Raw genomic sequence first — 13,776 nt, forward strand, 5'->3', positions numbered from 1 at the left:
GAAACATTAGCTCAAGTTAGCAAGCAAACAGAGAACAAAGATAACTTGTTACTAAGAGCTGGTCTAATTACTGGAGGAGAGTATTAGTCCGACCTCAAGTACTTCCAAGGAGAGATTATACTTTTTTTGGACAGAGTATTGCTACACAGTTATACAATTTTTGTTGTATTTGATAGCCACTGAATGATTGCAGCAGTGCACTCGGGGATGTGCGTTATCGTTACCATCGTCAGTTGCACCCTCGCTCAAGTAGAATTGTTCAATTGTGATGTGTTTGCTTTACCAAATTAACCTCTAACATCTATTTTTTGGCCACTTGGGGGCAGCAGACACGAGCCCGACTGACAGGCCATCCCATCTTGTGTGGACGTTCTGGTCTGTCGCCAGTATCTGCTTCGACTGCAGAGACTGCACAGAGCAACGTTAGCATCCATCATTGAATTTGCAGACCAGGAAACTGAAACAATACGAGTTTATAGATGCCGGGATGCTCCACGTCAACCATTTCTGTTTTGAAAATATGGGTTATACCTGCTTCCACATCGCAAAACAGGAAATTAGCATTTAAAATGAAGCACACTTGGGCTTCAGAAGTTTGTAAAGTATAATAATAAGATGTCGTTCTCCGTCTGCCACACATTCAGGTCACAAGGCAGTAACATGTTACTCCTGCCACTCTTCATTAATTAGTACTTTCTCAGTTGTTAGAGACGTTTCCCATTAAATAATGAGGCGCCATTCATTATTGATGATCATTCGTCATCATATTTATTATTCATCGTCCAGGAAGCCCCCGGGGGGAGCAGGGAGGCCAGAGTTGGACGACCTAAAACTTCCTGATCCGTCTCCAGGTGAGAAGGAAGACAGCTCCCCCCACGCTGACAGTGGTCTTATTACATCACCGACGCAGACAATGACGAAAGTGATGATGATGGTGATGTGTGTGTGTGTGTGTGTATTTAGTGTGTACAATAAAGTAAAGCTAAGCGTGCATGTGAGATATATATGACCCTTTTGGACCCCCCCCCCCCCGCCCCCTCCCGCTTCATCCACCTAGTTGTGTGTGAATAAAAATGCATGGCTATATTTGGAGAGATCTGATGTCACAAGTGGTCGGAGCGAGGAGCCTATAACTGTTGGCTTGTGTGACAGTCTGGCAAACGCCGGGCTGCTCCTCGAACAGACTGGGACTCGTGTCTTCAACAAGAAGCAAGTAAGTGCCGTGTTCTCTGGTTAGTTGGACTCTTCTCTTAGATTTTACATCTTCCTCTCGTTGGTTCCATCATTTCAACTCATGTCAACACAGGAAACCTCTGTGCTTGGGATTAAAACATCACGTCCTCCTTCATCACTTGGGAAATAGGATACCTTTGGTATTCGGGAGGCAACTGTGATTAATTCTCATGCAATGTGGCCGACATGTTGTTCTTCCCACATCACAACTGTGAGAATTACTTGCTTTTCTCTGCCTTGACTCACGTTATGAGGTTATTGACTGAGTCTGGAGAAATTAAGATGAGCAGGTTTTATCATTTCTGATTTTTCTTTGTAGATCAAATAAAAGTAAAGTGAGAAAATAATCAGAAAACTAATGAGATTGCTAATTGTTTTTTGGGTTATCAACGAGAAACAGTGAATTCAGGCATTTTGTTACCCTTTGTGCGTGACTGTAAATGAAACCCTGAGCACTGCATCTATGTGTGTAAATAAATGTATAATATTCATTTAAATATATGTCCCTATATGTATCATTTTTCTAAATCACCTTACATTCATAAGCAGATATTTCTATTTATTTCAAGGTCAAATTTAGATACACTTGCAATATGCTTTTGCGGTTGGTGAACCAGAGCCATTAAAATAATCGCTGTTCTGTTTTTCTTCAATCAAATCCCAACTTTTGAGCAGTTAGAACTCTGCTGCTCGTGTCACATGCTGACGTTAACGTGGGAGCTCAGGGATGGTCCTGTAACATGGAGCAAGGAATCTGCCTCTGTCCTCGTCCCGGCAGTCCCCCGTGACGTGAAATCACATTTTGATGAAAGCGTCCGGCAGACACTACGCTTTTCTTCTTGTCTGACAGTTTGAAGTTGAAGCTAAGCAGAGTTTGAGACAAGGCTGTTCATGCATTCATTCTGTGTTTAGTCAAGATCGGATTCTGAAAAGCAGCCGTCCTACTGGCAGGATTTGTGACATCACGAATACTTTGGTCGTCCCAGCTCCAGTGTTAATAGTTCTCCAGCCACCATGATAACCTAGAACTCTGAGGGGATCGCATTTAAAGGAGACATTTCATATCCAAATGAAATAAACAAACGTATTCATGTCATCTGGGATTTTCAATCAAAGAAGAGTAGGTGGTGTTTATGTTTGTCTCTGCTCATCCAGGTGATCAGCATGTACCACCTGAAGGTGCCGGTGCTCCTCCTCATGCTGCTGGTGCTGCTGCGCTGCATCGCCGCTGCGCCGGGCTACAGGTGGGTGAACACCTCCATCAGAGGGAGAACGCTCGTTCAGATCAGCAGCTTCAGGGGCTTCTGTCCTCACAGGCGTGGAACGGGGAGCTCAGGTTATGAGTGTGTGGATGTGATGGAAACAGTGCGGTGAGGAGGGCTGCAGTGTTCTGGACCCAGATGGATAAAGTCACGTGTGCTCATCTGGGAGAAAGTGCCTCGTTGTGCTTCTCTAAATGGCCCCTCCCTCGCCTCGCTCGTCGGGCTGCTGGATGATGAGGGTCATCGTGTGTGAGACAGTTTCCCCTCTGTGATTCAGGTACTTCAGTCCCGGCTCCTCCAGCGAGCAGGAACCTGTTCTAGCAGACGGTGAGGGCTGGTTGCTCCCTGAGCTCATCTCCAACCCCTTCCTCGGCCTCATGGGCGCACGGCCACGGAGGGGTCTCACAGCTATGAACAGGTACGTATCACGTGACCCATGGTGTAATACGAGTCCTTCACATCATCTGTGGTTTTATCTTTTTTTTTTCTTTTTTTTTTGCAGCCCCCACATAGAGAAGCGAAAGTGCAACACAGCCACTTGCGTCACCCAAAGGTTAGCCGACTTTCTGGTGCGCTCCAGTAACACCATCGGTACCGTCTACGCACCAACCAACGTGGGCTCCGCCGCCTACGGCAAGAGGGACCGACTGCTGCCTCCTGGCTTCCCGCCTCTCTAGTAGCGACTCCCGGCCCTCCAGTGACGTAACCAGACACGAGAACCACATTAATAATGATGAGGATTATGAACAGAGTGTTCTTGTTTTTTAAATATACATTAAAAAACAGTGCCTTTTATTTAAACGTGAGTTGTTGGTGCTGTTCCACAATGGCATGATGTGAAATAAAGAAACAAAAAAAAGATGAAAAAATAATGAATAACAGAAAACACGTGTAAAGCCAGGATTAATAAATGTTCTCATCTGCTGGTTTTGATAATAAAACGATGAAATAAATGGCCTTAAAGCCAAATTATTGCACAGTATTCCCTGCAGTGTCTCTGGGAGACATTCTGAACACGAGTGTGGTTGCTGCGGGTGAGCAGAGGAAGGCTGGTGTCCGTCCGGAGCTCCGTGCGCTGACATCTCCACCGCTGCAGGCCCGAGTCATCGCCTGGAAACATACTTGTACCATAGAGACACACATTCAGCATTTATGCTGTGACCCACATGGGCTCCATCTGCCCGGTTTGCTTTCAATGCAAACTCTGACTTTATATATATATAAAAAAATACAATTCCCTCCATTAAATATTAAATATAAGTCCCTGAATAATTAATTTTGTTCCAATTAACTGGAAATTTAAAATCTATGTTTCTAAAATACAACAGGATCTTGGACCCGCTGGAAAATACCGCGCAGACATGATGAGAAGCAGAACTTGGAGCTCCTCGTACTACCTCGTACCTGCTCCTATACCTCAGGTACCTCGTACCTGCTCCTCGTAACTACCTGAGAGAAGGATGGACCAGTCATTCGTGAAGTGTGAGCTGTGGCCCCCTAGTGGGCTTCAGAGATAACGCAGGTTGGTTGTGAGGGATTAACAATTTGATGTTGAAGGTTTGAATAAATGATGTTGACACTGGGGTGTAAAATTACACAACAAATAAATATGACGTGACAGGTGTCGTACACATACATGATCATCTCTTCACACATGATGATAATTTTCTCCTCTGGATTGTGGAGCCGTCTTCTGTTCAAGAAATTTCAAAAAGCACACCAGGAACTCGTCTCTTGAGTGAGCTGACCGCCGTGACGCCCTCGGAAGATGGTGTTTGACTGGCTGGATTCGCTTTGTTTGGATGCATCATCGTCCTCGACTCCACCTTATAATTCCATACCCACATCAACAACACCATCTGGTCCGCCTACTTCCACCTCCGGAATATCAACCGTCTCCGCCCATCTCTCACTCCCAACAGCGCTGCAATCCTGGTCCACTCTCTCATCACCTCCCGTCTGGATTGTTGTAACTCACTTCTTTTTGGTCTCCCACACAAACTCCTCCATAAGCTTCAATTGGTCCAGAACGCAGCTGCCCGAATCATCACCAGAACCCTGTCATCAGTCACATCACCCCCGTTCTACATCAACTCCACGGCTTCCCATTAAACACCGCATTGACTACAAGATCCTCCTCCATACATTCAAAACCATCCATAACCTCGCGCCTTCATACCTGTCAGACCTTCTCCACACCAACATTCCCTCCGGGTCTCTCAGGTCTTCCTCCTCCATCAGCCTCAACGTCCCCTCCTTCCGTCTGACCTCCATGGGGGCTAGAGCCTTCAGTTGCTCTGCCCCTGGCCTCTGGAACTCCCTCCCTCCTGACATCAGAAACACTGACTCCATTGACACCTTCAAAAAAACACCTCAAAACTCACCTTTTTAGACAGGCGTATGGCTGAGTGCCCTCTTCTGTGCTCTGCTAGAGACTTCTGTTGTTGTTCTTTTAAATTGTGCCTGTTTTATTGTTTTTAAAACTGTTGTACGGTGACCTTGAGTGCCTTGAAAGGCGCCTTATAAATAAAATGTATTATTATTATTATTATTATTATTATTATCATAATCACTGTTAGGTTTGATCATCTGAGGAGGCAGGAAGTGACGGGTTATAACTTCCTGTTGCTCCTTTGCTAGTTTAAAAGTTTCGTGCCGAATTTTGCCAAGATGAATTTGGTTGCTCATCAAATCTCTGCCTTTTTCTGTCAAGTTTCCAGACGAATTTTGTCTAAAATGGGATCGAATCTGTTGGTTACTGCAACATCGAGATGACGCAGTTGTATAATAACAACGGCATTATCGCAAAAATAGAACTGATGAAAATGAAATGAACTGGTCTGACTGGAACTGCTGATCTGATACCTGTGATTTCAATATATACGTTATTCATCTCTTTCTTTTATTGGTTTGAAATCATAAACGCTAAAGTTCAATTTAACGCAGAAGCAGCACGGCTTCGATTACATCATCAAGAGTCGCGTGGAGTCATGGAACAATCCAGAAAGACACCTGGGAGCTTTTGAACTCAGGGGCGCTGCTGGAAATTTGAGGCCCCATTGAACTCTCGATTGTCCTCAGAGCCTTGCTGATGGACCCCTTTCCTGACAGCCCTGTTCGTTCTCAATGAATTGAAGAAATACCGTCACAAACAGGCTCAAATAGAAGCAACTTTTAACGCCAAAAAGGATGTGTGTTGTGTTCCTGCAGGGATTATTCAGGGTAATGTATGAGTGGAAGTATGACGCACAGCATTAACCTGCGTTAGGTCATTAGTGACCCGATCATCTCAGACTCTGACATTAATACGCTCAGCCATCGTTAACACCAACATCACCAACTTTGTCAGAAATAGAAGGAGTGCAGGCGCTTGCTGATTAATGGAAAAAACAAAGTAGCTATTATCCGGCTGAGGACGGGGACGGAGTCAAGATGTGTCGATTACCTCATGTAACACCACAAATGGCACTTCAGCTGCTATCTGCTGGGGTTTTGTTTATCACTGCAGTAACGACGGCTGATGAATGTTTTGATGGATTTTTGCGTGTAATTCATGACCCGCTGGCCACGTTCATCCCTGGAACATTTGGGATAAAAATATAAACAACAGCATTTAAAACACCGGAGACCATATAAAGTCTGACAAGACCAACAATGTAGACACATTTGAGCCGTTTGAATCAACTAAAAACCAGAAAACAAAACAAAACACTGTATTAACCAAAATGAAATAAAAAATTCAATTAAATGATAAAAAAAATCCCATGTAGTGTACACACCATGCATGTCACATGTGAATTTAAGTGGATCCGTTCTCTTGACGACCCCCCCCCCCACACACACACACACACAATTGCAAAACCATTACTTACTGATATATTGTGTTTTATTTTTAATGTTTGCCATTCAAAATTGTCTGGTAACATTTATTCAGGATTCCCCAACAAAAACAACCAATTATTTGTCATCTTTTGATCACTCGGCTTCTGTAAACTCTAAGGATGTTTATCAAATACCTGTTCGAATGAATTATCATCAATAATCAGAGTTTAATTATTTCAGCATTATTAAGACGATCAAATTAGCATAAAAGGGCCTTTGCTGTATGAAAACTAATGGAACCAGTCAAAATGCTTGTTCCGTATTAAAATCATAATAACATTTAAAATATAGCACATGTTGGTCGCCTTATTAAAATAAATGGATCAATCAATCTATCTTGCTAATTTGAGTTTGACTGGTGTTTTTTTTTTCCCGGGTTCGTTAATCGCAAGTGCGCGGGTTTAAAAGCGTCCCCTGCCGCTTGCCGTAGTTAGCTGTAAACACGGAAATTGTGTTCTCTCTGTTCTCTCGCTCATGTGTAGTGACGCAAGAAACCTCCAGCAGGCTGTGACAAGAGTTGTCTGGGAGCATTTTTGAAACTTTTATCATTTGAATATGTATAAACGTGTCTATAGCCTCCGTAGAGGAAAGGAAAGGAACATTTTAACCGTGTGAAGGGTGTCGGAACACCCCTGGTAGCTATCTGTATACGGTTAGCTTAGCATTATTTTTGAAGTAATGGCAAATAATAAAGAGAAAACTTTCAATTTTGTAATCGTAGGAGGTGGCATCGCGGGCGTGACGTGTGTTGAGCAGGTGAACATGATTTAATATGCTGCAGGGATTGTTAACCATCTGTCGCCTAACCGAAAACTTTATTGACAGCTGTCATCCCAGATTCCGTCAGCTGACGTCGCTCTGGTCACAGCAGGTCCTCACATCAAGGCCGTGACCAACTACAAACAGGTCAGGATGCGGCTGGAGAACTCTCTCCGGCGCCCTTTACTGCGTGAACTAAGTCCCACTGTATGAACTCGGCGACAGCGCGACCTCCGCTCAGGTTTTCCTTTGTCCTCGCTTGGAAGGTGTCCCGGACGCTGGAGGCGTTCGATGTAGAGGAGCAACCGTCCAGTGTTCTGGAGGAGAAGTTCCCCAACCTGACTGTCATCCACTCGGCTGTCAAAGCTCTGCGCACACACTCACAGGTAAGTGAAGGAAAACTGCTGGAGACGCTGACTGGGTCGGGGAGACAGCAGCTGTGTGTGGACAGCTCCTTTGGTAATATGTAGGCGATGACGTCATCTAGGGGACACAGACTGTGTCGGTTAAAAATAAAAGTGCTAATTGGATTATTCTAAGGTTATTGTAAAGACTACCTCCTTGGAATATGCTTTTCATTATTTGTTGGACATCGCCACCTTGTGGACATTATCTTTACTTACCGTTATAGAAGAAGACAATGTGAACTAACTTCACAAAGAAATATACATAAATTTGAGAAAAAAAACTGTTAAATGCAGTCTTGAAGTGGAAAGTACTCAGTATTTCCTATGAATACCTTATGTTTACTTGCTAGTATTTAGGATATTTGATGCTGTATTCACTGTCCCTTTCCCGCTGTAAGACTTTCTGCTTGTGAGAGTAATAAATGACTATTTTATGTGAACTTATCTTTTCTCTTCTGTCTGATCAGTCTGTGGAAACTGTAGATGGTCGTGTTTTTGGTTATGAGAAGCTGTGCATCTGCAGCGGGGCCAGAGCTAAACTGCTAACCCAGGACAAACCCTACGTGCTGGGCATCCGGGACACAGACAGCGCCCAGGTACCAGCCAGTCTCACTGGATGTTTGCGTGGCAACAAGGTCTCAAATTCCTGAGGACACTGAACAAATATGAACCATCTCACAGTGAAAAGAGAGACGCAGGTTGTAGAGAAAATATCTTCTTGTGTCATTTATTTTTTTTGCATTATCTTCCTTGTGTCCTTTTACGTGTGATTTTACTGCTGCGATTAAATACTTAAACATGTGTGAACATCCATTCAGGTTTATTTCCTTTAATGGGTTTGATAGAATTTGTTGATGAATATTTGGATTTGCATCACAGTGCAGGTGGTGCTGCTTGTTCCTGGGAGTCCACGAATGTACTGACAGCAAATTAGACTAGAAATCTCCTGGTCGGAGTATAAAATAATCCTTTTTTTGTGTGTGTCAAGGAGTTTCAGAAGAAGCTGTCCAAAGCCAAGAGAATAGTTGTCATTGGAAACGGAGGAATTGCCTTGGAATTAGTGTGAGTCCACTGACCGCTAGCAAGAGATGGATCTCCTGGCTAATTCCTTGTAGCGTGGCGTTGACGAGCATTTGTGTCGTGTAGGTTTGAGGTGGAGGGCTGTGAGGTTATCTGGGCCGTCAAGGACAAGGCCATAGGAAACACTTTCTTTGATGCAGGAGCGGCACAGTTCCTCATCCCGTCACTGGAGGCTGATAAACCAGAGAGAGCCGCCCCCTGTAAGAGGCCTCGCTACACCACGGAGGAACCGGCAGCGGGGGGGTCCCAAACCTTCACAGCAGGTCTGAAAGTGGTTCTGATGCTGGATAAAAGAAGTGCATTCATAAAGCATTGCTCAGGTTTGTTGTGTGTGCTCCCAGATAGAAACCTGCGAGGGCGTCACTGTGGACCCACAGAGCCTGGCAGCGCCCTGGGTCCAGACTGGCATGAGGGAATAGTCCTCCAAGGAGCGCAGCAGGTGAGAACTGAAGGCCTCTGCTCTGAGAGGCTCTTCAGGGTGGGAGTTTATCTGTCTTGACCTTCCCTCCTCTGTGCTCAGGTGTCCCGCAGGGTTTCAGTGGAGTATCAGTGTGAGGTGGAGAAGATCTTCACCTCCGAGCAGCTCCTCAGCTCCTCACAGCAAACACTCCAACCTGATATCGGTGAGAACCAAGTTTAGCTGCTCCCATGGTCTTTTGTTCTCTGGCCTTTCCTTCCTCTCAGCTTGTCTCCCCCTCTCTGTAGGAAACTGGCCGGTTTACGTCCAACTGACGAACGGCAAGACATTTGGTTGTGACTTCGTCGTCAGTGCCACTGGTGTCACGCCAAACACTGAGCCATTTCTCCACGGCAACAACGTGAGTAGCCAGTGACGCTGAGTCTCCGTGCCAGCCCGCAGCCCAAAAACTATGTGCTTCTGTGACTAGCAACACCTGTCACCTGAGTGCGGGTTACTACCCGTTAGTGACCAGAACTCACTGCTGGGCAGCGAGCTTCAGCTCCGACGCTACCTGGAGGATGGTGGCCAGTGTCATGCTATTGTTGTTATTAGCATTTTACCTGATGAAATAAAAATTAGTAGTGTTACCCCTGATGAAACACACCAATATATTTGCATTATTGTTATTATAATAATCAATTATTTTGTAACATGAATTATTATGAGTAGTAGCATTTTTTTTATTATTATTGGTATTATTAATATTATTATTATCTGAATTGAATTGAGTATTTGTGTAACACCAATGTTACTGATTGTTTTTTGATTTCCAAATCAAATGTGTAACAATGCAACTTTCTACGGCTCATTAAAAGCAGCATTTATCAGCAGATAACGTTGTTCTACAAATTATAGACAGCCATGTTTGCAAAGTGCAGTGACATCATAAAATGTAAGGAACCCACTGAGTCGATCACGATCACGAGTTGAAGTCATTAGCAGTGTTTCTTACCGGCGACGCAGTCACGTGATCGACTAGCTAGCGTCTGCTCGGTGACCATTACCGCTGTTGAATTACTAAGTTTTGAACTTAATTGGTTGACGGGCTTTGAAGAGCACATTTGCTCATCAAGCCCCATTTCCAGTCTTTGTGAGGGGGAGCGCAGAGACACTGATGTTAGCTCGACTGGTTGGAACTGATTTATTTGATAGTTGTGATTGAACGGCGTGATCCTCCATTACTGCCGCTTTCACCCTGGAAACTGGACACGAGTCGATGAAGGGAAAAGATAAACACCAGCATTGCTTTTGGTTTGTGTTCAGTTCTCTCTGGCAGATGATGGCGGCCTTCAAGTAGATGATCATATGATGACATCAGAGCCAGACGTCTATGCTGCAGGAGACGTGTGCACTGCATGCTGGGAACACAGCCCGCTGTGGCAGCAGGTAGGCTGGTAGAGCAACGATGTGTAGCGCCTATGGAAAGGCCTCAAGAAACTATCATCTGCTTTAGATTGCGTTCACCAGTGTGATACCGCTTCGCCGCGATCAGACGAACGAGAACGCTGACCTGCCGTGTTTCCTGTGTGCAGATGCGGTTGTGGACCCAGGCCCGTCAGATGGGCTGGTATGCAGGCCGCTGCATGGCCGCGCACGTCCTGTCAGAACCAGTCGAGCTGGACTTTTGCTTTGAGCTCTTCTCACATGTCACGAAATTCTTTAACTACAAGGTAATATTTAAACTGGGACCATCAGATAAATCATCTACTCGCTTCAGCTACTTCAGTGTTACTCCTCAGTTCTTCTTGCGCAACCTGGCCTCTTCCCGTCATTCCACAGGTGGTGCTGCTGGGAAAGTTTAACGGGCAGGGGCTGGGGCCCGACCACGAGCTGCTGGTGCGCTGCACCAAAGGCCAGGAGTACGTCAAGGTGACGTCAGCTTTAATGGTTCTGTGGGATGTAGTCAGATGTCTGACAGCATCAGTCAAAGTATGTGTCACTGCAAATCTGAACTGAGCTTTTTTAGGGCCGTGCTGATGGTCACAAACCCTCCCCATGATGAGAAGGTTTTCGCCGTGTCAGGACTGTTCCACAACAACTGGAGGAGCAGCTTGTGCCACTGCTTTGGATTCGTCACTTTACATTTCATCCAGTGTGTTTTTGTTCCCAGGTGGTTCTCAGGGGGGGGAGGATGGTCGGAGCGGTTCTAATTGGGGAAACAGATCTCGAGGAGACCTTTGAGAACCTGATCCTGAACCAGATGGATCTGACCCCGTATGGAGAAGAGCTTCTCAACCCCAACGTTGACATAGAGGACTACTTTGACTGAGCTCTAGAGCTCCAATCCAGACTGGAGGCCGTGTCTGACTGGGAACCCGAGAATCACGCCATGTGACGGACAATGATTCAGGAGTATGAACTTCAGTTTTGAAGGACACAACAGAGCTCCTTTCTCTCCTCTCTGGTGCTCCACAGAGCTGCAGACGCCCACTACAGCTGGTTAGCTTAGTTGCTGGTTCGCTCTCAAAAATGTAACTTTCAACTGTTTTCTCACAGCGAACGTTAATCCCTGCCCTGCTTCTGTGAATGCAGGCAAAGACTGTTGTGGGTTTAAGATGATTTTTAGATGATCTTTGTCCAATGCTCCTCTGCTAGCATTTGCTGCAGCTAAGCTAACTAGCAGTCAGCCAGCCTGCGGGGTCTGGAGGTTTGTAACGCACCAGAGGGGAGAGAAGGGTCTCTATTTCTAAATCGGGGGGTGTTACAAGAGTATCACTCTTGTCAGCCATCCAAGAATATATTACAAAAAAAAATACAAGAATATATTTTGAGCTTTAAAATATTTGTTAAAGTAACTTGGTTTGTTCTTGAGTTGGAAAAGAGGCACTTGAGTGATGCGTCCTTTCAAAGTTGTTTCATTTCAGTGTTGTGGAAATGCATTTGTACTTTTAAAAGTACAAACTTAAAGTTCTCCAAGTAAATAAACACACAGGAGATGTAGTTGCTGGCATGTGAAGTGAACTTGTTTTCTGCAGGATCTGCCTCTGGTGGTTACCAAAAAAAAAAAGGAAAACCTGCTGTTGCTATGTTTTCTTGATCGTATTTCAACCTAAACAGCAACTACGGCTCCTCCTGTGCCTTCATACAATAGACATTATCAAGCTCACATAATGCCGTCCATTGTTGCTGGGATGTGTTGCTCTTGGGTATGTTACTCTTTGAAAATCCCCTAAAAATCCAGTTTTTGAAAGGATAAGAAATATTAGAAGGACAATGCCACCAGCAGATAATTAGTACCACCATTTATCTGCTAGTTGTTTTAACGCCTTGTATTTTTTTTTTCCCCTCCCCCAGCTTTGTGCAAAATGAGAAAAAAACAAACAAAACAAAACCCAAACTGGTGCAGTAATGATAGGTGGACCTCCACGAGGAGGAAATGAAGACACTGAGGTTACCTGACACCCTCCATTGGGCTCAGCTGGAGCCGACGAGGGGTCAGCGAGTTTGGTGGAAAAGGAGAAACGTTATGGAGATAAGTGAGCTGCTGCTCATTTGATGAGTGCGAGAGTGGAACTTTTATGGAACTGAATAGTTGGATGTGGATTTGATGTCAGGGGCGTATCACACGGTGACGCTGGAGATACGTGAGGGCTCTGATGAGCAGTATTTTTAGAGATGTATATTTAGGACTGATAAGCCTCTGCTGGGAGAAGGTGGGTGTCACACAGGTTTAGAGGGCTACACTTGGTTCATCAGGAGCTGTGCTGAGGTGGTCGTTGCGCAGGGATCCCTGCTGAGCTGAGGAGGCCACTCACTGATGTCTGAGATCAGACAGAAGAGTGGTTTCCATGGTCACTGATAGCTTTGCCGTAACCGCGTGAGAGAAGGTCGAAGAGGTTCTTCTTCCCAGGTCACCTGTCAGCTGCACGTCTGTGACTCTACAAGACGAATTAATGTGACATTGATTGGGATTTGACGCAGACTTTATTTCATTCAAAGAAGATCGCGGATGTGACGTCAACCTCGTACGGCAGCAGCAGCGGTACGCTTGGATGTATTCACCAAGATCCTCCGGTTTTAGTTGAGATCGATGTGACGTCCTAGGGTGTGTGTATCACAGATGTACAAAGACATTTCTGCACACTATCCCTCTTAAATGTCATTACTGACATTTAAAAAAAAGAAAAAATTTGATGTTTTGTTCTTATAAACTTCATCTATCCAAAGAATTACTAATTTCGTGGGGCTTTGTGTGTATTAACCCTTTCATTCTTTGTTTATATTTTTCTTTACTCTTTTTGTGTGCTTTGTCTTCATGAACAAAAAGGTCACCGTAATTGCTCTAATATTGTACATCCCTCTGAACTAAATTGCTCCACATTTTTGTGTCATATAGAAATTACTGATAATACCAAAATAATTGTGATGTTTTTTTTATTAATTGAATATATTTATTTTAAAAAATATAATATAAACCACTATTTATGATGACGACATCATAAGTAGTATACGTAGAAGCAGTAGTCTATCTTGTGGTATTAATTGGGTGCTGCTTGGCATAACTGTGGGATTAGTTTATCGAATACAGTTCAGCCTGTTTTTTTTATTTTTAATACATATCAATAAATAGAAAATCGTTCCTCCGTGGTGAAAGAAAAGTGAGCTCATTTAACTCCGATTCGGGCTAAGCTCCGCCGGCGGTGCACGCTGCTCAATTAACCGAGCTCCCCGAATGAGACGCTCGCCCCGCAGC

General features: G+C 44.6%; 2 protein-coding genes across 3 annotated transcripts; both read left to right on the forward strand.

Moving 5' to 3' along the window:
- The first annotated feature begins 2,397 nt into the window (after window positions 1–2,397).
- Window positions 2,398–3,321, forward strand: iapp (islet amyloid polypeptide). Its single transcript, XM_086202383.1, has 3 exons — window positions 2,398–2,477; window positions 2,773–2,913; window positions 2,998–3,321. Exons 1-3 carry the CDS (start codon window positions 2,398–2,400, stop codon window positions 3,170–3,172), a joined length of 396 nt encoding a protein of 131 aa, XP_086058509.1. The 3' UTR covers window positions 3,173–3,321.
- Window positions 3,322–6,806: 3,485 nt separating this feature from the next.
- On the forward strand, window positions 6,807–13,574 carry pyroxd1 (pyridine nucleotide-disulphide oxidoreductase domain 1). Of its 2 annotated transcripts, XM_086201194.1 has the most exons (13): window positions 6,807–7,133; window positions 7,203–7,283; window positions 7,403–7,522; window positions 8,011–8,139; window positions 8,532–8,605; window positions 8,690–8,886; window positions 8,965–9,062; window positions 9,144–9,246; window positions 9,329–9,441; window positions 10,347–10,469; window positions 10,616–10,753; window positions 10,863–10,952; window positions 11,194–13,569. In XM_086201194.1, exons 1-13 carry the CDS (start codon window positions 7,056–7,058, stop codon window positions 11,350–11,352), a joined length of 1,503 nt encoding a protein of 500 aa, XP_086057320.1. In that variant the 5' UTR covers window positions 6,807–7,055; the 3' UTR covers window positions 11,353–13,569. The 2 variants fall into 2 exon arrangements, with proteins under 2 accessions (XP_086057320.1, XP_086057319.1); XM_086201193.1 differs by having other exon boundaries at window positions 8,690–9,062; window positions 11,194–13,574.
- The last annotated feature ends 202 nt before the right edge of the window (window positions 13,575–13,776 follow it).

The sequence above is a fragment of the Aulostomus chinensis genome, chromosome 4 (assembly GCF_037954235.1).
Source record: "Aulostomus chinensis isolate RoL2024-O1b breed Wild chromosome 4, RoL_Achi_v1.0, whole genome shotgun sequence".
In the NCBI taxonomy this organism is placed as follows: Eukaryota; Metazoa; Chordata; class Actinopteri; order Syngnathiformes; family Aulostomidae; genus Aulostomus; species Aulostomus chinensis.